The sequence below is a fragment of the Muntiacus reevesi genome, chromosome 2 (assembly GCF_963930625.1).
Source record: "Muntiacus reevesi chromosome 2, mMunRee1.1, whole genome shotgun sequence".
Taxonomy (NCBI): Eukaryota; Metazoa; Chordata; class Mammalia; order Artiodactyla; family Cervidae; genus Muntiacus; species Muntiacus reevesi.
Window position 1 is genome coordinate 10122630 of NC_089250.1, and position 26129 is coordinate 10148758.

The window sequence follows — 26129 nt, forward strand, 5'->3', positions numbered from 1 at the left end:
CTCCAGGCAAGAATCCTAGAGCGGGTTGCCGTTTCCTTGTCCAGGGGATCTTCCTGACTCGGGGATCGAACCTGGGTCTCCTACATTGTTGGCAGATTCTTTACCGTCTGAGCCACCAAGGAAGCCAATTATCTACAAAACACAACTAGAAAAACAGTACAGTTGCCAAATCATTTACTTTTCAAAATTCTAAAAGGCTACATAATTGAACCTGCAGATGTTTGTTCAGAAACAGTGTGGTATTTTAAAAATCTGTGTGTGAAGGACTTCCGTGACAGTCCAGTGGTTAAAACTATGCCTTCCAAGGCAGAGGGTGTGGGTTTGTTCCCTGGTTGGGGAACTAAGATCCCACGTGCCTCACAGCCAAAAAACCAAAACATAAAAGAGAAGCAATATTGCAGTAAATCAGTGAAGACTTTAAAAACGGTCCACATTGAAAAAAATCTTTAAACAAGAAACCCTATGTGTGAGAATCATTATTTTAAAATCTTCATTTTAGGCTTGAAATTGAAAATGCCGAATTACAAACTCCAGTCAAAAAGCAAGCGGGCGAAATTGAACAGCTTCAGAAAAACCTCTCAAGTAAAAGATTGGTAAGTCAGCCTCTTAATTTCTGTCACACTGAGGAAGAATTGAATTTTTTTAATAGTAATATATAAGAATATTTTGGACAATGTGAAAAGTCTCATTGATTAAAAAGTTTATGGTATTTTACTGATACTGCTTGCTACTAATAGCATCAGTTCAGTCACTCAGTTGTGTCCAACTCTTTGTGACCCCATGAACTGCAGCACGCCAGGCCTCCCTGTCCTTCACCAACTCCCGGAGTTTACTCAAACTCATGTCCATCGAGTCGGTGATGCCATCCAGCCATCTTATCTTCTGTCGTCCCCTTCTCCTCCTGCCCCCAATCCCTCCCAGCATCAGGGTCTTTTCCAGTGAGTCAACACTTCACATGAGGTGGCCAGAGTATTGGAGTTTCAGTTTCAGCATCAGTCCTTCCAATGAATATTCAGGACTGATTTCCTTTAGGATGGACTGGTTTGATCTCCTTGCAGTCCAAGGGACTCTCAAGAGTCTTCTTCAACACCACAGTTCAAAAGAATGAATTCTTCGGTGCTCAGCCATCTTGATGGTCCAACTTTCACATGCATCCATGACTACTGGAAAAACCATAGCTTTGACTAGACAGACCTTTGTCGGCAAAGTGATGTCTCTGCTTTTTAATATACTGTCTGGGTTGGTCATAGCTTTTCTTCCAAGGAGTGAGGGTCTTTTAATTTCATGACTGCAGTCACCATCTGCGGTGATTTTGAAGCCCAGGAAAATAAAATCTGTCACTGTTTCCATTGTTTCCCCATCTATATGCCATGAAGTCATGGGACTGGATGCCATGATCTTTGTTTTTTGAATGCTGAGTTTTAAACCAGATTTTTCACTTTCCTCTTTGCCTTTCATCAAGAAGCTCTTCAGTTCCTCTTCACTTTCTGCCATAAGGGTGGTGTCATCTGCATATCTGAGGTTATTTATATTACTTCCAGATACCTTGATTCCAGCTTTTACTTCCTCCAGCCTGGCATTTCGCATGATGTATTCTGCATAGAAGTCAAATAAGCAGGTGACAATATACAGCCTTGATGTACTCTTTTCCCAATTTGGAACCAGTTCATTGTTCCATGTTCGATTCTAATTGTTGCTTCTTGAGTTACAGACAGGTTTCTAAGGAAGCAGGTAAGGTGGTCTGGCATTCCCATCTCTTGAAGAATTTTCCACAGTTTGTTATGATCCACATAGTCAAAGGCTTTGGCGTAGTCAGTAAATCAGAAGTAGATGTTTTTCTGTAATTCTCTTGCTTTTTCTATGATCCAACAGATGGATGTTGGCAATTTGACCTCTAGTTCCTCTGCCTTTTCTAAATCCAACTTGTACATCTGGACGTTCTCATTTAACGTACTGTTGAAGCCTCACTGGGAGAATTTTGAGCATTACTTTGCTAGCATGTGAGATGAGTGCAGTTGTGCAATTGTTTGACCATTCTTTGGCATTGCCTTTCTTTGGGATTGGAATGAAAATTGACCTTTTCCAGTCCTGTGGCCATGGCTGAATTTTCCAGATTTGCTGGCATATTGAGTGCACCACTTTCAAAACATCATCTTTTAGGATTTGAAATAACTCAATTGGAATTCCATCACCTCCACTAGCTTTTAGTGATGCTTCCTAAGGCTCACTTGACTTTGCAATCCAGGATGTCTGCCTCTAGGTGAGTGATCACACCATACTGGTTATCTGAGTCATGAAGATCGTTTTTGTTTAGTTCTTCTGTGTATTCTTGCCACCTCTTCTTAATATCTTCTGCTTCCGTTAGGTCCATACCGTTTCTGTCTTTTATGTGCCCATCTTTGCATGAAATGTTCCCTTGGTATCACTAATTTTCTTGAATAGATCTCTAGTCTTTCCCATTCTATTGTTTCTCTCTATTTCTTTGCATTGTTCGCTGAGGAAGGCTTTCTTATCTCTCCTTGCTATTTTTTAGAACTCTGCATTCAGATGATTGTATCTTTTCTTTTCTCCTCTGCCTTTAGCTTCTCTTTTTTTCTCAGCTATTTGTAAGGCCTCCTCAGACAACCATTTTGCCTTGTTGCATTTCTTTTTCTTGGGGATGGTCTTGATCACTGCCTCCTGTACAGTGTCACCAACCTCCGTCCACAGTTCTTCAGGCACTGTCTATCAGATCTAATCTCTTGAATCTGTTTGTCACTCCCACTATATAATCATAAGGAATTTGATTTAGGTCATACCTGAATGGTCTAGTGATTTTCTGTACTTTGTTCAATTTAAGTCTGAATTTGGCAATAAGGAGTTCATGATCTGAGCCACAGTCAGCTCTCGGTCTTTTTTTGTTTTGTTTTGCTGATTGTATAGAGCTTGTCCATCTTTGGCTGCAAGAATATAATCAGTCAGACTTTGGTATTGCCCACTTGGTGATGTCCATGTGTAGAGTCATCTCTTGTGTTGTTGGAAGAAGATGTTCTGCTATGACCAGTGCAGACTCTTGGAGGGCACAGAGAAAACCTTGTGTGCACTGGGAGCCGGGAGAAAGGAGCAGTGTCCCCACGAGAGACTGCGCCTGACTTGCCTGTGCGTGTCCAGGCGTCTCCTGCAGAGGGGTGGGTCGACAGTGGCCTGCCGGGGGTCAGGGGCACTGAATACAGCAGAGCATGAACAAGTCCTTTTGAAAGAGGTGGCCATTACCGCCATTACCCCTACCATAGTTTGACCTCAGGCCAAACAACAGGGAGAGAACACAGGCCCACTCATCAACAAAAACTTGGGTGAAAGATTTACTGAGTATGGCCCTGCCCATCAGAATAAGACCCCACAGTCAGTCTCTCCCATCAGGAAGCTTCCATAAGCCTCTATCCTTATCCCTCAGAGGGCAGACAGAATGAAAACCACAATCACAGAAAACTAAGCAAACTGATCACATGGATCACAACCTTGTCTAACTCAGTGAAACTACAAGCTATGCCATGTCGGGCCACCCAAGATGGAAGAGTCATGCTGGAGCGTTCTGACACAGCGTGGTCTGCTGGAGAAGGGGATGGCAAACCACTTGAGTATTCTTGCCTTGAGAACCCCATGAACTGTATGAAAAGGCAAAATGATAGGACGCTGAAAGATGAACTCCCTGGGTTGATAAGTGCCCAATATGCTACTGGAGATCAGTGGAGAAATAACTCCAGAAAGAATGAAGAGATGGAGCCAAAACAAAAACAACGCCCAGTTGTGGGTATGACTGGTGATAGAAGTAGAGTCTGAAGCTGTAAAGAACAATACTGCATAGGAACCTGGAATGTTGCATCTATGAATCAGGGTAAATTGGAAGTGGTCAAACAGGAGATGGCAAGAGTGAACATTGACATTTAAGGAATCAGTGAGCCAAAATGGACTGGAATGGATGAATTTAACTCAGATGACCATTATATCTACTACTGTGGGCAAGAATCCCTTAGAAGAAAGGGAGTAGCCATCATAGTCAACAAAAGAGTCTGACATGCAGTACTAAGGTGCAATCTCAAAAATGACAGAATGATCTCTGTTCGTTTCCAAGGCAAACCATTCACCATCATGGTAATCCAAGTCAATGCCCCAGCCACTAATGCTGAAGAAGCTGAAGTTGAGTGGTTCTATGATGACCTACAAGACCTTCTAGAATTAACATCAAAAAAAGATGTCCTTTTCATCATAGGGGACTGGAATGCAAAAGTAGGAAGTCAAGAGATACCTGGAGTACCTGGCAAGTTTGGCCTTGGAGTACAAGATGAAGCAGAGCAAGAGTTTTGCCAAGAGAATGCACTGGTCATATCATACGCCCTCTTCCAACAACACAAGAGATGACTCTGCACATGGACATCATCAGATGGTTGATTTTATGTGTAAAATACCCTATTTTTAAGAAATAAATATTGGCAGTTTAAATTCCAGAAAGATGACAAGATGATGAGCAATTATTTTAAGCTGTTTGAAGGAAAGTCATTCATTTTGAAGTCTGTCCTGACTGGCCTCAGCTTTATAAACTGTCTTGGCTATAAATGCACATCACTCATGAACCCACGAGAGATAGTACTTCTTTTTTTATTTCTGTGCTCACACTCTGAGCTCTGTGCTGTCCTTTTCAAAGGAAATGACCTCTGTCTGTAGCTGAGTCATGTTTCCTAAGCCAGGTTCCTCTTTATCAAACTTCTGAGAAAATCCCAAGGCCTTTTCTCATTTTGTATGTCTTGGTCTCGGTTGGACTTCCCAGATGTCTCAGACAGTAAAGAATCTGCCCGAAATGCAGGAGACCCAGGTTCGATCCCTGGGTTGGGAAGATCCCCTGAAGAAAGTGGGAGTGAAAGTGCTCAGTTGTGTCTGACTCTTTGAGACCCCATGGACTATACAGTCGTTGGAATTCTCTAGGCCAGAATACTGGAGTGGATAGCCTTTCCCTTCTCCAGGGGATCTTCCCAGCGCGGGGATGGAATCCAGGTCTCCCGCATTGCAGGCAGATTCTTTACCAGCTGACTCACAAGGGAAGCCCGAGAATCCTGGAGTGGGTAGCCTTTCCCTTCTCCAGGGGATCTTCCCAGCGCGGGGATGGAATCCAGGTCTCCCGCATTGCAGGCAGATTCTTTACCAGCTGACTCACACGGGAAGCCCGAGAATCCTGGAGTGGGTAGCCTTTCCCTTCTCCAGGGGATCTTCCCAGCGCGGGGATGGAATCCAGGTCTCCCGCATTGCAGGCAGATTCTTTACCAGCTGACTCACACGGGAAGCCCGAGAATCCTGGAGTGGGTAGCCTTTCCCTTCTCCAGGGGATCTTCCCAGCGCGGGGATGGAATCCAGGTCTCCCGCATTGCAGGCAGATTCTTTACCAGCTGACTCACACGGGAAGCCCGAGAATCCTGGAGTGGGTAGCCTTTCCCTTCTCCCATAGTCCACAGGGTCACAAAGTGTCAGACGTGACTGGGCGACTAACACTTGGTCTCTGTTAGGGCAAGCAAGCAACCTAGTGGTATTTTTGCTGCCAAGGTTCTCTTTAAAGCTTTTGGTGTCCTGTGAATTTAATTAGGGTTCATGCCATTGGAAAAGCTACCCTCAAAAATCTTTTTTGAGGGAAGCATCATACCTTGGGCTTCCTATGAAGCTTTGCAGGATGATGCCTTTAAAATTCTTAGGCACTTAAGATCCTTAAAGGAATCTGAGGCACCACCTTAAGTCTTTCCAGGGTCAACATTCAGAATACTGAGATCATGGCATCTGGTCTCATCACTTCGTGGAAAATAGATGGGGAAACTCTGGAAACAGTGGCTGACTTTATTTTTCTGGGCTCCAAAATCACTGTAGATAGTGACTGCAGCAATGAAATTAAAAGACGCTTACTCCTTGGAAGGAAAGTTACAACCAACCTAGATAGCATATTAAAAAGAAGAGACATTACTTTGCCAACAAAGGTGCGTCTAGTCAAGGCTGTGGTTTTTCCAGTGGTCATGTATGGATGTGAGAGCTGGACTATAAAGAAAGCTGAGCACCGAAGAATTGATGCTTTTGAACCGTGGTGTTGGAGAAGACTCTTGAGAGTCCCTTGGACTGCAAGGATATCCAACCAGTCCATCTTAAAGGAGATCAATCCTCGATGTTCATTGGAAGGACTGATGCTGAAGCTGAAACTCCAGTACTTTGGCCACCTCATGCGAAGAGTTGACTCATTTGAAAAGACCCTGATGCTGGGAAAGATTGAGGACAGGAGGCGAAGGGGACGACAGAAGATCAAATGGTTAGATGGCATCACAGACTCGATGGACATGGGTTTGGGTGGACTCCGGGAGTTGGTGATGGACAGGGAGGCCTGGCATGCTACGGTTCATGGGGTCGCAAAGAGTCGAACACGACTAAGCATCTGAACTGAGCTGAACTGAATGTAGGGTTTTACAGTCTACAGGTTTTACATTTAGACCATGTTTTCCTTGATAGCACCCTAGATTTGACCTTAGCCAAGCAGCCATTTCTGTCTTTTTGCGTCATGTGACAATTGGACAGGTGGAGATGCTGTAAAGGGGATACAGATATTGAACCCAGTGAGTCCTGGTTCCTTTGTATTTAATAGTGCTTTTTTTGGTCTCATAGCTTACTTATCCTTCTCACTGATTTTACTTTCAGCTGGTTCATAGCAAGAGTCTCCATTCTTCCATGTTTCAGTGTCATTTTCTTCTCTTGCCTAGAAGCTGTCACTGGCAGCCTCTTCAAGGGCCATCAGGCTTCTGTTTACAAACTCGTGAAGCCCTTTGGGTTTCCATTTCTTTCTCTGTATCCATTCGGGTCCCACCTACATCCAGGTTCAAAAGCACTCTCACATGTTTTAGTTCTTTTTTAATGGCAATACCTCATTTTTGGGCATCACTGACTCGATGGACATGAGTTTGAGCAAGCTCCAGGAGTTGGTGATGGACAGGGAATCCTGGTGTGATGCAGTTCACGGGGTCACAAAGAGTCAGGCATGACTGAGTGAACTGCACTGAACCCCATTTTTAATATCCGTATCTGTGCCAGTTATTTATTGCTAACAAATTTATTAGAGATCACCCAAAGCCTAGTGGCTCAAAACAGCATTTCCTTTGTTCACAAGTCTGTGTTGGGGCAAGGCTCAGTGAGTGAGCCCATCTCATTTCTTCTCCAGTCGTCATCAGCTGGGATGTCTTTAAGGTGGGGACCAGAGTCATCTGAAGACCTGTTCATGCACACGTCCGGCAGTTGGAGCTGGCTTTTGGATGGATCGTTAGGTGGGGGTGGTCAGTGGGGACACTGACATGTGCTCAGTATGTGGCCTGGGCTTCTTCAAAGCGTGCTGACTGATGCTAAGTGTGGGCTTCCCCACGGAGCCAGTCAGAAGCTATTTAGCTTGAGAGATCACATAGCAGTTCCCCCAGACTGTGTCCACTAGAATCAGTTACTGAGGCCAGCACATATTTAAGGAGAGGGAATTTCACAAGAAAATTGTCAAAGAATTTGTAGACATGTTTGAAAACCACCGGCTCCACTCACCTCGACTTAACAAGTAATCATTCTGTCTAAATGAAAGTTCTTTCCAACTCTGTGTCACTGAAATTCCAGCAAATATTTTTTGTGTGTTTTCTTTGGTATATTCTCTTATTCTGTGGAAAGTAACAAAGGATTACAAGAAAGAGGCATTTTTCTCTTGTTCAGTAAAATGTATGGATCAACTCACTTAACTCTTAGGAGACGGGATATCTTTAGCCTTGCAAATCATTTCTCTTTGGAATGCAATTCAAAAGAGCAAAAACTATTTCTAGTTCAGAAAAAGGCTTATGGATTAAAATCCATACTTACAAGATTTATTAATTACAGCCTTATTTTCACAGTCTTCTTTTGGGAGGCATTTATTAACTCAGCCTCAGATAACTCAATACAGTATACCTCAAACTTCTTTAAAAACCATGGGACATGTTGGGGGGGAAGGAGTAAGAGACGTTCTACTAAGGGGTGACTTGCAGTCATTCCATGGAGGAATGATAGAAAAGTACTATTATAGAACAATAAAAGAGTGTAAAATCAAGTGCAAATGTTGTGTGACAAAGATGATGACAGAAAAGAATATATTTTGTGATTCTTGGTGGTTTGAACTTCTTTCTTGATTCTCTGAGTAATTCCTGCCTGATGCTACATTCAACAATACAGATACCATCATATTTATTTGAATCTTGGTTTTTGTTAGGCCGGGTTCAGTCCACTTCCCTCATTACCGAATGGTATTTGTTTTATTCTTGCAGATTGATGATCATCCAGCAGAGCTGGAAACTGTATGTTCACAATGTCTGCACATGAATGCAAAAATTCAAGTTCTTCACGAGGAGTTATTATTCATGACAGGAATGCAAAAGAAATGTGAAAAGCTAGAGAAGAATAACAGGAAGCAGAAGCAAAACATAGTGAACCTCAAAAGTCACATAGAAATGAATATGACGGAACACAGTCAAGTAGAGCAGTATAAACATGAGATTGAAGAAAGAGCGAGACAGGAGCTAGTAGAGAAATTAAAAGAAGTCAACATGGTTTTACAGGTTAATTTGTTGATCTGTCATATCCTTGAATTCACCTGATTGTAAATTACATTGGATGTATACAGCTTATGTGTTTCCTCTACTTCCCTTAGAGCAGTTTGTTTTGTAGATTTCTGGAAGGAAGGAGGCACTTGTCTCTCTCTGAAGAGAGAAATATTTCAATTTCCATCACAGTTATCACTAAATTGATCTTTCAGAATGATTCTGACTAAAGGATCCTTTTACTTATAAGACCAATTGGCATAAAACAAGACTATGAGAGGGAAACAAAGTAATGTGGTTTAGAATGGGTACCATCCTCTTGAATTATTCTCAAGTTGTCTTGTTCAGTTTTTAAAATTTTAAGTTGATCCTTTTATTATTTGAATTATCAGGTTACATAAGTACTACTATAACATTGATTCCACTTTAATTTTATAATTCAGATTTAATTCATTTCACATTGACCATGATTATTTTAAAGTTTCACTTTTCTTTTTTTCACATTTAAAATCGCTCTCTGACTTACTGACTCAAAACTAAAGGGAACAAATATAATTATTCAGGTTATAATCATTAACAAAAGAAATATGTCTTTTAAAATTTGACTTAGATACAAGCAGCATCTCAAGAAAACTTAAAGCAGGCACAAGAGGAGCATATTGCGTCCTTAAGAAGTCAGATGGAACTCAGAATTAAAGAGCTGGAATCTGAAGCCTTGAAGATGGAAACTTCTGAAGCAGATTTGGAAAAATATAAGAAACTCTACCTCGAAGAACTAAAAGTTAGAAAGTCATTGGAAAATAAGCTAGACAAGTAAGTCAAAACACAGAATCACAAAATAAATTTAGTCCATTAATTTGTCTCTGAAGCCTAGTTTTTATAGAGCCAGGTTCTTGAGATTAGTAGTCAGTGAAAGCTAACTAGACAGTTACTGCAAAGGGGGCGCCCTAAGACAAATTAGTGACACTACATCCTGGTACGTCTTCCTACACTGTGTAAAAGCATGCTTGTGAAATCGGACCATGTTCACACAGGGGTGAAAGGCAGGGTAATTCACAGAGTGGCTGACGCTGGCATGGTGACCTGACTGAGGGAGGGTGTGGAGGCTAGAAGGGGCAGATCCCACCTGCAGTGCCGTCTGAAAGCAGAGCACTCCTAGGACGCCTTTCATAAGCCCAGAGAGCATACAGCAAAGGAGCAGGGACCCGAGGACACGTTCTGCTAGTCGATGCCTAAAATAAGTACGCACAAGGGAAGCAAAGGTGCTCCCAGAGGGTTCACGGCTGTGGGACTTGATGCTGGGGTGTGAGGTGTGGCTTCCGGGGAAGGAGCTCGGTGGGGCCGCTCTCCCTGTTTGTGGAGCGCGATGCCTCTCGCTGTAAAAGCATGCACTGAACGCTATTTCAGCTTTTTGCCTTTTTAAATGAAACCAAAAATCCTCTTCAGACTTTTTTTTTCTTTTTCTTTCTTTTCTTTTTTTTTTAATGAAAAACAGGTACATATGTAGGACCCTCGTCGAAGTGAAGTAACATAAAATGAACTTTGGAAAAGCAGGGGATGCTTGTAATTGTTCCTGGGGCTGTTTTAGCCCTTTTCAGTCTCACCCACTGACTTTCTCATCCTCGCTCGAGATTGTGGCTCTAGGTGATTCCTCAGAGCCAAGTGCTTAATTTTTCCAAGGTCATGAGTGAAACATTTATACAAGGGTGGCGAAAGCAAATGCTTGAAAGTGGCTTTGTGGGAGGCGTGTTTCTTCATCCCTGAACTGTTTCCTGGGGGCAGGCGTGTCCCAGAGGCAGCAGGTGTCGCTGTGAGCCCACCTCCCTTTCCCTCTGAGGCCCGTTCTTTCCTCTCGCAGCTGTGACTTGTTACCTGAGGAGCCCCAGACACACGTGAGCTTCTTTAGAACAAGGTCAGAGCTGTCACTGTTTATAGCAGGTCTGCTCTCTGCTTTCAGCGTTCACACGGTGTGATGGGAATTCCATTTATTGTGCGGCAGCTTACAAAATGCAAATCCTTTAGGGAATCGTGAACAAAACTGGTGTTTTCCATCTTCCCCAGGACTAATTGGAGGCTGGCAGAGATGAGCACCAAACTTGAGGTGGAGAAACAGCAGAACAGCTCTTTACTCAGCACTCTCACCACAAGGCCAGTCCTGGAGCCGCCCTTGCGTTGGAAATTTCCATAATACTTCAATATGAATCTTTCTTCAAAAACAAACGTAGGATTTTCTACCTCAATTCCATGCCCTTCAAATAACAGCATGGCGACTGACTTGATCAAGTTTGGTTCTACTATCTTTTTTTCCTTGGGTTTAGGATTTCCAATATGAATGATTCTTATTTTCCACTTCTGAGCTGTTTATTTGACTTATGTGCACTAAGTAAAAGCCATAATTAACTGTGCTAACCAAGGAGACAAAATTTTTATGTTTCTTTTGTCCTAGATTTATAAGATACTTATTAACTTCTTAAATTTCTTGAAAAGCTGCATTTAAATTCTACTTTAGAAATGAAATCTTATTGCCTGGTAACTGAACATATACTTTCAGATATTTGACCTCCTTTCTAATCGATTTCACCTCGGCAAGTGTTCATAATCATCTCCAAGCTCCGCTGAACCCACTGCAGTTTTTCTACCCCTAAGCATAAGTGAATGACTGGCACCTAAACACTAATAATATATGGATGTTTTTGTATTTGAAGGAATCCTAGATAAATCCTTTTTATGAACGAAACAAACTTGTAGCACTATATCAGAAGATTAATTTCTAGTTTTCAGTCAACATTTTGGTCATTTTCTTACACAAGAATGCATCTTTAATTGCTATTTTACTTATAGCCTTGTTACTTAAATTTCTAAAAAATATTTTCTGAGCAATTGTAGAACGTTTCTAAATTTGTAGTTAAAGCAAACATTAAAAAATTTTAAATGAAGCTCACTTTTGTCTCTATCTCAACAGCGCCTGGATGATTGATGACTAAGAGCAATGATGGGGAGTCTAAATTGCAGCTAGTTTTCATTGTGTGATCGTTGTGATTAAAATATCCATTTTAGTCAGAGTACACGGGTTTATGGTTTTATGGTGTTTTCATGATGGTTATGGTGCAGATAAGAATAGCCCTTGTTAAATGCAGTCTCAGCCTGTTTTCTCATTTGGCTTCTTGTCATCATAGAGCAATCTAAGGTTTCTTCGACAGCACTGGAGCTACGTTGGGTCTTAGTTCTTGAGAGCCATGAACCTGGAGGACTTACTTTAGCTGTGCAGTCACAGCGGGCCTCCAGACACTTCATCTCAAGTCAGAGACTTGCCCGCACAGGCCTAAGAGGAGGAAGCGAAGGCTTGACCCCCATCCCAGGGGCGGGCTGCCTACCACAGACCCAAGTTCACGGTGCTGTGAGCACACACATCTTTTCAAAGAAGAGATTGGGAACCAGGCAAGCACTTCTTAGTTCCTTCTCCCAAACTCACCCGTTGGGTAAATCTCGCTTCTCATGAGGAGGGTAGGAGTATAAGTGCACCCCTTGAAACTTCAGGCTGAGGAAATGAAGTTCAACTGCAACTTCTGACCGCATTTAGATTATAGTTGAGATTACACTCATGCTTTTTGTATATACCAATTAATTATGACAGCTTGGATAGAAGTATGCTAAATAGTAAAGAGAGATCTTATTTGTGTTTTAAATTGTGTCCTAAATAACTCAAAATGTGGATAACTCATTTTGCTGATTCATTTTAATAAACCAGGTTTTATCTGGAGGAAACGAACATCCTTTTAAGACTAAATCTCTTCAGTTTTGGCCTGCTTGATTCAACTAAAGATTTCCTCTTTCAAGTTTCCTGTCCTGTGTTTAAAAGATATTTATGCTTTACAAATTAACTATATCGACTGCTACAAATAGGAGTTTGATATTGATTTATTTTTGTTCATGCATTTAAGACATATAATTTAAAACATTTATTAAGTGCCACAAGCATTATTGAACTATGTAACAAGGTTTTACATATTCATTTTCTCGATGTTACAGTTAAAAACCTATATGTGTTTTCTTAACCTGAGGAAGGAGCTGGCATAGGACTCTAGACTCAGTAAGAAGTCCATTGGCCTTGTTGCTTCTTTTGTAGAATTAGGAACTTTGACTAAATCAATGACTCTCATACCTTTTAAAAAAAATTTGTGTTTTTTTTTTCCAAAGAAAACAACCTTTCTTTAAAAAAAAACTGAGTGGAATGGTATTATATGAAAGAGACAAGTATAGAGCCATTTAGCTAAAGGAGTGGCCAGAGACCGTGCAGCTGTGACTTCTCTGCTCCTCACCCCTGGAGTGACCCCCGTGGGACCTTCCCCTTCTATGGGACATAGTTCGCAAACTAACACTTACGAGAGAATCCTTCTCGCTAAACACCTTTAGAATTAAAACTTGCCGGTACATTGTTTTCTTGTGTATAATTTTCTCACCTTTCTATGTTTTCGCTAAATGGAAACGTTTAAAGAAAACTGCAGATGTGTTCTCCTTATTAACATTCGACTTCAGACTACTTCCTCCATATGACATGATCCTCACCTAGAAATCAAATAAAGGTCTCGGAAGTACATATTTAGGGCAGGAACTGTTAAGGGAGAAGATAGTGATCTTGTGGGTCATTACTAGGATTATGGGTCATTCCCTAATTCTCTGAAATTATGTGTATTCGATAGATTGATATTTATTATACTTTTTATCAGATTAATCTAAATAGAATTCCATATATATATTGTCTTATCTAAAAGCAGAATAAGTAGGAATTCATTTTCTTCTATTTATGTGATGATTTTTCTACTTAAGTAATCTTCAAGTTAGGTCTAGTCTCAAAGTATTATTTAAGTGTCACATGTAGTAAATTATATGTAATTCCTATGATAATTCTCTTGTTTAACTTAAACATAAATAATAATTGGCTTATTTCAGATGCAGCAGGAATTGGACAGGAGTATAATTAGAGAACTAGAAGAAGGTATTTTGCCAAAACGTATGAATTAAATTTAGACATTGATTTCTGAAATACATGGTAAACAGTCAGTGGCATCTCTTTCTGTTGTTTGGATAACAGTTGCTATCTTAAATATTTTTTCTTACATATAGCTAATGAGAAATGTGAACACATGAGCGGTCATAGTGAAAAATATAGTTCTTCCTTATTGATTCATCATGTTCCATAGCTTGAAAAATAATCTCTAAAGGTCTGTGTATTTCTTTTATTTCTGGCTATATCCTTCTTCTACTGCTTCCATCCCTGTGGAACTGTCCGCCTGCACCTGACACAGGTCAGGTGGTCTGATATTCTCATCTCATGAAAAATTTTCCACAGTTTATTTTGATCCACATAGTCAAAGACTTTTACCATAGTCAATGAAGCAGAAGTAGATGTTTTTCTGGAATTCTCTTGCTTTTTTGATGATCCAGTGGATGTTGGCAATTTGACCTCTAGGTCCTCTGGCTTTTCTAAATCCAGTTTGGACATCTGGAAGTTCTTGGTTGATGTACTGTTGAAGGCTAGCTTGAAGGATTTTGAGCATTACCTTGCTAACATGTGGAATATGTGCAACTGTGCAATAGTGTGAACATTCTTTGGCATTGCCCTCCTTTGGGATTAAAATGAAAATCGACCTTTTCCAGACCTGTGGCCATTTCCAATTTTCTGGCATATTGAGTGCAGCACTTTAACAGCATCATCTTTTAGGATTTTAAATAGCTCAGCTCCACTAGCTTTAGTGATAAACTAAGGTTTGGCACTGTTTTTCCTACTGATAGGAATGGTTGTTGCAAAAGATCACCTAACCAGGGAGCAAACCCGCGTCCCCTGGAGGGAAAGCACTCAGTCCTAACCGCTGCACCGCCAGGAAGGTCCCAGAGACCCTTCCTCTTAAGCCTCATGTCCTCCCAAATCTCCCTTACCCCTTATGAGCATACTCGCCCAACCTCTTGTGGTTTCAGGTGTTAAAAGCTCTCTTTATTTTCTCCATTTCTCATTTTCACTGCACTTTTTTCCCCCTGAGTCCCTTCTGTGTGTCCAGTGATGGAAGGTGGTGCCAGGCATAAGAAGTTGGGAAAGGACTCCTGCTCCTTGTCGCTCCCGAAGCAGTTCGGGTCTAATGTCGGTTCCCCGTCCTGGACGTCAGGACCCGCTCTGCTGGGACCTGAACTGTTCCCCGGGTGCTGGCTCCATGCCCTGCTCCTGGGCCTGGTGGCCGCAGTGGCTGGAGGAAGTGTCTGGCTCTGCCCACAGGACCTGCAGGACCACAGCGATGAGCTGCAGGCCGCCCTGCAGGGCCTGCAGGCAGAGTCGGCCCCGAGTCGGCACAGCCACCTGCCCCTGGGACACGGCCCGGCAGGTAGGCGCCGGGTGCTTGGAGGTGGTGCGTCTGTTGGGAGGTGGTGGGTCACGTGCTCCTGCCCCAGGGATGGGGTGGTGGGCCAGCCCGCTGCACAGGGGTCACAACTCCTACGGATCACTTGTGTGGGAGAAGGGTCTTATCTGAGGCCAGGGGTTAAGGCGTCCGAGAGCCCCAAGAGAGAGGGAGGAGGATGAAGGTCCTACTGCTTGGACAGAGTAAGTGGCGAAGGTTGCGATGAACTTGCTGTGACCTCAGGGCAGGCATGTCTCCTCTGAGTCTCCTAAGGCAGGGGGGACAGAAGGAGATGCCCCTGGGGAGGGTCATCTGGGGAGGGGAGCAGAGAACGGGCTGGGGGTGATGGGGGGACGGCCTGGGATGGCTCTGACAAGGGCAGCCCACGTCAGCTGTCCTCGGGGCCTCCGAGGGAAGCGGGGTGGGTCTTCTGTGCACCTGGCCTCTGAGTGAGACCCTCACCTGCACCGGCAGCCATGGACTCTGCTGAGCCCCGAGCCACAGCCCTGCTCCTCAGCCAGGGGTGGTTGGCATGTGGCTGCTGTGATCTCATTCCTCGATGAGTGTCAGCGGCCCATGTGGCCACAGGGAAGGGGGCGATGGTCTTTATCCCTCGACGTGCCTGAGCTGCGAGTGTGTGGCCCTTATTGAGATCCAGGAGCTGCGCCCCGGGTGCGGTGGCTGGAAGGCTCTGAGTCGTAGCACCGGAGGGAGCCCTGAGCTTCATGTTGGGGCCGAAGCAGCCACAGCGCTCTCGGGGCTGGAGCCGTGTCTCTTCCCCTCGCCCCCATCCAGCCTCAGGGCATCTATCAGCTCCTTGTAAGAAGGAGGGGTGGTCAGGACAGCAGCACTGTGGTGCAGAGGTCACGTGGGTGGTGGAGGCCCGGCTGGCTGTGCATCCAACCAGGGCCACTCCTGACCCAGGCGGCAGCTTGCTGTTTTCAGGGCAATGGGATGCTCTCTTTCCTCACATGCTTATCCCAGGTTCTCTTGGCCAGATGTTCTCGAGTCTGTCACTCTTTTTCATGGAAAGCAATTTGGGAATTGAAAGGAGCTGGCGAGAAGTCAGGATGTGTCTGCTCCCTTCACTTTCCAGCCCATCAACTAGCATGGATGAAACCCCAGCAGCGGCCACACTCACATTCTAAATCAAGCGTTGAGTGTGCCCCCTACCATGCATGGTGTGGGGGTCACCTGGGCCCAGGAGGGCTGGGCACGCTGTGGGTCCAAAATCACTGCAGATGGTGACTACAGCCTTGAAATTAAAAGATGCTTGATCCCATGGTGTCCTGGGCAGAACATCAATGGACATGTCCTCTTATTTTCAGGCACCATCACGTTCGTGGGTGATTCCGCCCCAGTGAGTACAGAAACAGAGATCATGTTGAAGCAGCTGAAGGAGAATTACTAAGAAGTCAGGATCCAGCTAGAGACCCAGGTGAGGGGACTGAGGGAGGCCACAGAAGTCGGGGACCTTCCTGCTGCTGAGACGTGTCTGCACACACGTGTGCCCATAGTGAGTGTGTTCAGGGCGACTGAGGTTTGCAGGGAATGTGCGTGACCTTGACTTTCTGACTCCACCCCCTTCGGAAGGAGGCGGGACAGAAGGAATAGCTAATAACGTGAGGGAACAGAGTCCCTCCCCGTGTCCGGAGGCTGGTGCAGAGGCCAGAACTGCCTGTTTGCCCTGCACTGGGAAGTCAGCCCCTGGCTCTGTTGCAGCTGAAGCAGATTCTGGGAGCAGGATCTTAGTTCCTGGGATTTCCCTGCGCCAGGGGCTCCCCAGGTGGCGCTAGTGGAGAAGACAAGATATGTTGCCAAGACAGGAGACATAAAAGATGCAGGTTCGATCCCTGAGTCGGGAAGATCCCCTGGAGGCGAGCGTGGCAACCACTCCAGCCTTCTTCCCTGGAGAATCCCATGGACAAAGGAGCCTGGTGGGCTACAGTCCACAGGGTCACACAGAGTTGGACACGACTGAAGCGACTTAGCACGCAGGGGCTCCTAGGCCTCCCTGGCCAAGCCTGTCTTCTCGGGTGAATGTGTGTCTCTTGTTCTGTTACTCGATTGTGGAGGGTTTGTGGAGGGATGATGCCCACGGCTCGTCAAGGGTCACCATGGCCACGGGGCGGTCCTGCCCCTGGGTTCCTGCTGTGGCCTTGCCTTCCAGGCCTCGTGGAGGTGTTGTTCCCTCCTACCTTCCTCCTGCATCTGCTTGCCGGCCCGCCAGCCTCCCTTCCGCACCTGCAGGGCCTCCCGCCAAGGCTGCAGCGGAGGTTACACGAAGTGATGGAAGCAGGCGGCCACACAAGCCGTAGGGGGCCTTTCACAGACCCCGGCGCCCTGTTGAAGCTGGGCCACCCGCTGTTTTGGTGCTGCTCCGCAGGCTTGACTCATCCAGTGAATGGTGTCTGGGGGCCCCGGTGGACATCACTCCTCCTCTTTCTTGAGGTTAGTGACCACGAGAGGGAGATGGAGGTGATGAAAAGGGCCTTTGCAGAGGAGAAGAGGCAGCTGGAGCAGGGCTTCCAGCTCGAGGTTGGCGTGCTTCAGGGTCAGAAGGCCGAGCTGGCGACGCTGCACGCGGAGTCACAGGAGGTCATCTGAGGCTTTCGGGAGCAGCTGCAGAGAAGGGCAGAGCTGGAGAGGGGCCACGCATGGCAAGTGGGCCGGGAGACGGCGTTTCAGTGGCTCAGGCCTGGGGATCTCACGTCCAGGGTTCGTTGCCAAGAACCCGGATCTGAAATTGAATTTGAGCAGATTGCTCAGAGTCACAAGTACTCGTTACCTGAGTGGTGAGCCCTGAAAGAACAGGTTATTTTACAAAGGTACTGACTTTACTTTGTGCCGCACTGTGTGCATTGCCTGAGAGATCTTAGTTCCCTCACCAGGGATCGAGCTTGTGCCCTTGTGGTGGATGCAGGGAGTTTTCACCACTGGACTGCCAGGCAAGTCCCGAAGAGTCTGACTTTAAAAAATGCAGTCTCCCTCATCTGTCATCTCGTGGCCCCTGGGAAGGTGGATAAAAGGCCTAAATGCTCCCAAATAACGGGAAAGGCCTTTAGAGTCAGTGGCGTTCTTGAAAGAAACAGATTTGTGAGCAAAGGAGAGAAAAGGTTTGCTTGGAGAACTGGAGCATGATCTTCTGTGCTAGAGAAGGGCCCACACGCCCATCCTCTGGGCCCCACCAGGAAGCTGGGGGCTGGAGAGGCCTGAGGGGAGGCTAGAGGTGGGGAGGCATCTGTGAGCGGGTGATGGGAGCACTCAGGTGTGCAGCCTGGCCCTCCTCCCCGGCCCCCCTGGTGCTCAGGCCGCCACCCACTCCCTCTCAGGAGCCCAGGACTCTAGAAAGGCTTTTCCAGGAGCGTCACAGCAGCACACAGGAGATGACCCGGGTGACTGCAGGCAGGCACAGCTCTGTGTTGTGGTTGGGGCTCCATGCACTGTGTCTTTTGGCCCCGTGAGCGCCCACACAGCACTCCCGCAAGCTCCCCGCGTCCTGTGGAGACAGGCTTCGTGAGGTGTTGTGTCCCTTGTCTGGGCAGAGGACACTGGCCCACCGCACATGCAGGTGTGGCCAGGTGAGGCACCAGCTCCTGCCTGCTACCTAGGACCTTCCTGCGTGCTGACCATCGCATGTTGCTTCACCGGTAAACAGATCACGTGGGATTTATGATAAGCCAAGGAATAAATGTCAGTGCACCTCCAAGCTTGAGAAAGGAAATATTAGCATGGCCAGTAGCCCCAGGCTCTGTTCTCAGGCCCCCCCATTTCTCCCCAAGGCATCTGGACTGTTTATCACCCTCTAGACCTGCTCTAGGCCTCTGTCTCAGAGTCAGGGGTCCCCCAACGACGTGGAGCCTTGGTCGTGGTGGGCTGACTTTTGAATTCCCTGCTCCATGAAGCGGAGGTGGTGCTGGGCCTCACGAGTGGCACGGAGCCTCAGGTGAACGTCTGGACCCACTGTTACTGTTGCGGCTGCGATCAAAGGCTGGTCTCGGGCCCAGTGGACCTGCGAGTCCACATCAGGCCCCAGGCACACTCGGGGGCCTTCAGTGTGGGAGCAGCCCAGCGGCCACACACCCTCTCTGCCGTCTGTCTCGGGCACTTCCTGGGGACAGGCACAGGTGCCCAGTGCTGTCCTAGTGCTCCACACCGGCCCCCCCCGCCCCCCGGGCCTAGTGGGCTGTGCTGGTCCTCTTTGCTTCTCCTGACTCACGGGACGCCTTGGCTTATTGACCCCACAGCTAACGTCTCGGTTCCCATCTCAGTGGTGTCTGGATCATTGGACGGGGTTTCCTGGGCACCTGCCTCGTGCTGTCACAGCTGGGGCTGCAGCCAGGACTGAGACAGGTGTTTGCAGCTTTCAGCCCCAGGGGGTGGGTGGAGAAGGCTCCATTCTCTGACATCTGTACCCCTTGTTACAGGCCTGTTCACATCTTATGTTTCCTCCTGGGTCTGTCCTGGTAGATTGCTTCAAGGCGTTTGCACATGGTTGTTTTTCAAAACTCCCGACCGGGCATTTTACTGAATGGTTCTCAGCTTGGATGCCTGGTTAGATGCTTTCTTTAGAGACCAGCTTCTTCACTCTATTGTGTGGTCTTTTGTGAAAGTGTCTTTGGAGGACATTGCCTGAGTTTTTGTGTATCTGAAAATGTCTCAGATTCTCTCCCATTTCTGAAGGCCGGTCTTCCTAGGAGCACAGACCTTGATGCGCAGTTGAAGGCTGCCCTCTGCCCTCTGCCCTGGGCAGGCTGCTCTGAGTGAGCATCCATTTTCCATTGCTGTGGTGATGAGTTACCAGGAAGTCAGAGGCTTAAAGCATCACAACTTAGGATTTCACGGTGTTCGAGCCTGGAAATCAGAAGTGGGTGTGACTGGGCGGGAATCTCGGTGTTGGCAGCTGCCTTCCTTTCTTGGAAGCTCGGGAGGAAACCTGCAGACCTCCCATTTTTGATCCACACCTTCCTCCTCCAAGGCTAGCAGTGACTGGTTGCTCACTGTCAACAGCCAAGCTATTGACATCGATGCACTCCGTAGGTCTTACTTCCCCAGTTTGGGGGGGCTTCTTTTTCTTGGGGGAGTGTTTCATTGCCCCACAGCTCGTGGCACCTCAGTTCCCCAACCAGGGATGGAACCCCAGTGTCCTGCCTCGGAAGACAGATTCTTAACCACCCGGAAAGGCCACATGCTTCCACAGCTTTACTTCTGTACTCATGTGGGTGTCAGGTCTACACAGTTTTATTTCCTGTGCAGGTTCATGTCTCCACAACCACAGCTACAGCTCCACAAGGTCCTTCATATTGTTTATTCACAACTACTTCTGCCATCTGTCTTCCTGCCCACCTACCCCAGCCTCAACCCCTGAAAACCACTAACTGTCCATCATTTCCAAAATTGTGTCTTTACACAAGTGACACAAAAGGAATCATTCAGAATGAGATCTTTGGGATTTCCTTTCCTCACATAGCATGATTCCCTGCCGTGTGTCCACAGTTTCTTTCTTCCTGTCGCTGCATGGTATTCCAAGGCGTTAATGTCCCATAGCTTGTCTTCAGTTCAGTCGCTCAGTCGTGTCTGACTCTTTGCAACCCCGTGGACTGCAGCACGTCAGGCTTCCCTGTCCATCATCAACTCCCAGAGCTTGTTCAAACTCATGTCCATTGAGTCGGTGATGCCATCCAACCATCTCATCCTCTGTCATCCCCTCCTCCTGCCTTCAATCTTTCCCAGCATCAGGGTCTTTTCCAATGAGTCAGTTCTTCGCATCAGGCAGCCAAACTATTGGAGCTTCAGCTTCAGCATCAGTCCCTCCAATGAACACCCAGGACTGATCTCCTTTGGGATGAACTGGTTGGATCTCTTTGCAGTCCTAGGGTCTCTCAAGAGTCTTCTCCAACACCACAGTTCAAAAGCATCAATTCTTCAGCGCTCAACTCTCTTTATGGTACAACTCTCACATCCATCATGACCACTGGAAAAACCATAGCTTTGACTAGACGGACCTTTGTACACTTTTTAATATGCTGTCTAGGTTGGCCTAGATATATGGATATATAGGCCAGTATAGCTTTCCTTCCAAGGAGCAAGCGTCTTTTAATTTCATGGCTGCAGTCACCATCTGCAGTGATTTTGGAGCCCAAGAAAATAAAGTCTGTCACTGTTTCCATTGTTTCCCCATCTATTTGCCCTGAAGTGATGGGACTGAATGCCATGATCTTAGTTTTTTGAATGTTGAGTTTTAAGCCAACTTTTTCATTCTCCTCTTTCTGTTTCATCAGGAGGCTCTTCAGTTCCTCTTTGCTTTCTGCCATGAAGGTGGTGTCATCTGCATATGTGAGGTTATTAATATTTCTCCCGTCAATCTTGATTCCAGCTTGTGATTCATCCAGCCCAGCATTTCACGTGATGTACTCTGCATATAAGTTAAATAATCAGGGTGACAGTATACAACCTTGATGTACTCCTTTCCCAATTTAGAACCAACTTGTCCTAATGCTCCCCTTTGAAAGGATGGCTGGGCTGATTCCAGTTTTGGGCTGTCACAGAAGCTGCAATGAACATTCCTAGGCAGGTGTTTGTGTGGATGTAGGTTTTCATTTCACAGGATAAATGCCCAGGAGAGCAATTACTGATCTGTACCGCAGTTGCATGTCTAATTTTATATGAAATTGCCTAGCCGTTATCCAGAGCGGCTACTAACAGTTTATGTTCCTGCCAGCAGTGTATGCTAGGTTTAGTTGCCCCACATCCCTGTCCACACTGGGTGTTGTCACTGTTATTTTAGCCACTCCAGTAGGTGAGTGACCCTGAGTCAGAACAGCTAGAGCGGCCCTAGTTGGTTATCCCCTTCCCTTTGTTGATTCCGGCCTGGTAGAGAAGGAGGTTTCCCTTGAGGGCAGAGAGCAGAACACTCTGTGCACTTCAGAACAGTCGAGGTCTAGTCTGCTCAGGTTCCATACAGAATGTCACAAGCAGGCGGCTTAAACTACGGGAGTTTGTTGTCCCAAGGTTCTCAAGGCCAAGATCAAGGCGGGGCTGGCTTGGTTCCCATGAGGCCCTTCCACGCTTGTGGGCAGCCCCCTCTCACTGTGTCTCCTTATAAAGTCACTGTCCCGTTGGGCTAGGACCCCACCCTGTGAGCACATTTACCCTTAATGACGTGTTAGCAGCCTTGTCTCCAGACAGTGGTGACTTTGTGGGCCCGGTTCTACCCACAGCAGCCAGTCTGTTTACGCCTCCAGCCTTTGACTCCTGGTGAGCTGTGACGCTCTTCGCCTGTTTTTCTTTCTGGTTTTGAGAACATTGGTTTGCCCTGTGACTTCAGCTCTCTGATGGATCTCGGAAGACTTGTTGACTCTCAGTGACTCCGCTTTTTCTTTGTTCTTGTTGGGAGGGTGGGGATGACGACTTCCAAGCTCTTTCCAGGCCGGGGCGGAAACGGTGTTTTGTTTCTCACGTGGGTTTCTGCACGTTCACTGTCAGAACTTAGAAGCGTAGTAGATTTTCACCGGCCGACCGGTGTCCTTGCTGAGTTCCCACTCACTCTGGGAGTGCTTTTGTCGCCTCTGGTTTCTCAGACACCTGCTGTACCCTGGAGAGACCTGCAGTTCCCATCTGCGTCTTCCCACCGCTGCCTGCCTCTCCCCGAGCCTGGCTGATAAGGTGGGAACACCTGCCCTGGGGCGACAGTGATGCCCTTGCTTAGCTGTGCATGAACCCTGCTCCGAGGCGCAGAGGGCTTGAGACCCTCAGCCTCCAGAGACATTGCTAGGGAAAAGCAGAGGAGCAAAACATGGTTTGTGTGAAGCTCCGTCTCAGGAGTGTGAGCTCTACATTTAGAGGGAGGCTGCTGTTCGCGGCGGGTGTGGGTCCCGTTGTGGAAGGAATTAAACCCAGCGAAGAACCTAGGAGGTAAACAGGACAGAATAACTTGATCCTCCCAGGATCCAGCATGAGGTCACTGGGAGGGCTACAGGCAGGCCTTCCAGGCTCTCAGGGTTCAGAAGCACCCCTGAATGGAGTTTGTGTTAGTCGCTTAGTCCTATCCGATTCTTTGTGACCCCACGGACTTTAGCCTGCCAAGCTCCTCTGTCCGTGGGATTCTCCAGGGAAAATTACTGGAGTGGGTTGCCATGCCCTCCTCCAGGGGATCTTCCGAACCCAGGGACCAAATCCACGTATCCTGTGTCTCCTGCATTGCAGGCAGATTCTTTACCGTCTGAACTACCAGGAAATGGAGTGTGGGCATCAGATAAACAGATTCTCTAGAAATCGTGAGCTTTCCTGGACACGCTCTTACCTTGTGGGGTGGCCTTCCAGGTAGAGATGCAGTTTTCTGTGTCTGGTGGTGACCCTGAATGTCTGGGCAGTCAGCCCACAAGCCCTGTACCTTTTCCCCGGCAGTGGTATGGAGCCACCCAGAGGCTGGAATTTTTGTTCTGGAATTCTGAACTGCTGTTGATGTCCTCGTCACTTGTCCCTGTTGTTCAGTCGCTCAGTTGTGTCTGATTCTATGCGATCCCATGGACTGCAACACACCAGGCTCCCTGTCTTTTACCATCTCCCAGCGCTTGCTCAACTCATGTTCATGGAGTCAGTGATGCCATCCAACCATCTCATCCTCTATCATTCCCTTCTCCTCCCGACTTCAACTTCCCAGCATCCGGGTCTTTTCTAATGAGCCAGCTCTTCAAATCCCGTGGCCAAAGTACTGGAGCTTCAGCACCAGCGCCAGTCCTTCAGTGAATGTTCAGACCTGATTTTGTTTAGGATGGACTGGTTGGATCTCCTTGCAGTCCACAGGACTCTCAAGAGTCTTTTCCAACACCACAGTTGGAAAGCATCCGTTCTTCGGTGCTCGGTCTCCTTTTTGGTCCAACTCTCACATCCATACATGACTATTGGAAAAGCCTCAGCTTTGTCTAGACAGACCTTTGTTGGCAAAGTAATGTCTCTGCTTTTTAATATGCTAAGTTTGTCATCTCTTTTCTTCCACGGAACAGGCGTCCTTTAATTTCATGACTGCAGTCACCATCTGCACTGATTTTGGAGCCCAAGAAAATAAAGTCTGTCTCTCTTCCCATTCTTTCCCCATCTCTTTGCCAGGAAGTGGGACCAGATGCCATGGTCTGCGTCAGCCCCGGTCCCTTTGCTTTGGACAAATCTCTGCCCTGTGGGGTGTGTGCTCCTCCCCCGGTCTTGCCACAGCCTTAAATGCTGTCCCTCTCCTGCCCTCTGTTCCCGTGACCTGTGTAAGTCTACGCACAGGCATTATCTCTGGAAAAGCCATCCCTGACACCTTTTTCTACATTTTTCATTAAACTCCAGGGTCTAGTACTGAGCAGAAACCCGAGAAATAATTATTGAATAAGAGACACGGGGACTCTTTATCATCCTAGAGGGGTGGGATGGGAGGGGGAGATTAGAAGGAGATTCAAAAGGGGAGATATATTATACCTATGGCTGATTCATGTTGAGGTTTGACAGAAAACAACAAAATTCTGTAAAGCAGTTATCCTTCAATAGAAAAATAAATTAAAAAAAAAGAAAGAACAGCATGTATATTATCTATGGTGAAACGGGCCACCAGCCCAGGTGGGATACATGAGTCAGGTGCTCGGGCCTGGTGCACTGGGAGGACCCTGAGGAGTCGGGTGGAGAGGGAGGTGGGAGGGGGGATCGGGATGGGGAATACATGTAACTATATGGCTGATTCATGTCAATGTATGACAAAACCCACTGAAATGTTGTAAAGTGATTGGCCTCCAACTAATAAAATAATATTAAAAAAAAAAAAAAAAAAAAAAAAAAACAAACAAACAAACAACGCTGTATATACCAAGGTGACTTTTAAGAGCTTATCCTCTGCAGTCTAGGAGCCAAGAGGATAGACATGTGAAGAAATAATTTGCAGTTCAGATCTATATCTATCACTAGGAAAATCTAGAAAGATACACCAGAAAAATCTTTGAAGTGCTAAGGTAGCTACAAGGAAAGGCATGCCTCTTTATCAGGGGAAAGATGGCAGTAATCAAAGACAACCTCACAAAGCAGGTTGAACCTTAAAAGATGAAAAGTTATTTGTCGGAAGAGTAGAGGGAAGCACTTCAGACGAAGGAACTGATAAAAGCTAAAAAGTAAGAGGAATTTTGTAAACCATGAATAATGTTGCAGTTGATGCTTGGCATGTTGTTAAAAAGGTTCTGTTATGAAGTAGAGAAGAGAAGATGTGGTGACTTTATGTGTCTGTCCTGTATTTTGTTTGGTTTCTGATTGTCTTGTTCACTGATGTTTGGATCAATCTGTGACTGAATCTCTGAGTTGTTTGTGTGCCTATAATCTGGGGACATCTGGTATTTCCCATATGGTTTGTTGAAGTTTTTAGGTCACTGAAAGTAGTTCTTAAAGAAGTAAATATTCAGCTGAAGGTTAAGATTGATTTAATCTGTCATTTGATACAATGTCTTAGATCTGTGTTTTAAATGAGGATTATGTCTTTTATCTAACCATTCTAAGTAATTTTAACTACACATGCAGATCTGTCAAAAGAACTAGACTTGGAAATGATAACAGAGGAAGAACAAGAAAAACTTGATGAAGATGAAAATAACCATTCATGGGTATGTAAAACTGTAAATTTCCATTTCTGGTGTAGTACTGTATGAAAAAATGAGTATCAAACAAGGCAAATTAGAATGGAAAGAGAAGTTAAAACCCATCACAAATGAGTTAAAGCGGAAGTTCAGTGACATTTTGTGAGGAATACCAAATTACGGTTTGTCCTGAGGAAGATCCACTACGTGATAACCCTAAAGAAGGAGCAAACCCAAAGGAAATATCTCCTATTCTCACAAATAATATACCTGATTGTGAGGAAAAAGATGCATTTGGAATATCTGTCTCTCTAGTATTCCAAGCATTTCCTGAACAAAAAGAACCCAGTCTCCAAAATATTTTTCCGTGGTCCGTAAACTCTGGGTCCCTTGGAAAGACTTGTCGGTCATCTTCAAGGCTTTGTTTCCCTGAAAACAAAGTAGACTTTGAAAATTATCACCTAGACATTGAACATGTGTTTATGAAAACTGAGGAGAGTTTTTATAATGATACAGCAAATAAAAAAGTAGGGGAGCCGGTAGTT

The 26129-nt window shown here is 45.9% G+C and overlaps 2 protein-coding genes across 3 annotated transcripts in view; both read left to right on the plus strand.

Moving 5' to 3' along the window:
• Positions 1–9256, plus strand: part of LOC136159095 (ankyrin repeat domain-containing protein 7-like) — a 65038-nt gene extending 55782 nt beyond the window's left edge. Inside the window, exons 7-8 of one of the 2 annotated variants that reach the window (XR_010661394.1) lie at positions 500–597; positions 9218–9256. Coding sequence is in view for 1 of the 2 variants with exons in the window: in XM_065920910.1 (XP_065776982.1) it covers positions 500–505 (6 nt within the window). In the remaining variant the exon portion in view is untranslated. Of the gene's footprint in view, positions 1–499; positions 598–9217 lie in introns of those variants that run through there. The other variant, XM_065920910.1, reaches the window with a different exon arrangement.
• On the plus strand, positions 8289–11541 carry LOC136159105 (ankyrin repeat domain-containing protein 26-like). Its single transcript, XM_065920934.1, has 3 exons — positions 8289–8618; positions 9211–9413; positions 10662–11541. The coding sequence occupies exons 1-3, from the start codon at positions 8304–8306 to the stop codon at positions 10786–10788; spliced, it is 645 nt and encodes a 214-aa protein (XP_065777006.1). The 5' UTR covers positions 8289–8303; the 3' UTR covers positions 10789–11541.
• Positions 11542–26129: the final 14588 nt, after the last annotated feature.

Excerpts from the sequence above, each read along its gene's own strand:
- LOC136159105 (XM_065920934.1), top strand. The coding sequence starts at position 8,304 with ATGGTATTTGTTTTATTCTTGCAGATTGATGATCATCCAGCAGAGCTG. Across the intron at positions 8,619-9,210 it reads AAGTCAACATGGTTTTACAG|ATACAAGCAGCATCTCAAGA; the intron begins GTTAATTTGTTG and ends AATTTGACTTAG. Across the intron at positions 9,414-10,661 it reads TTGGAAAATAAGCTAGACAA|GACTAATTGGAGGCTGGCAG; the intron begins GTAAGTCAAAAC and ends CATCTTCCCCAG.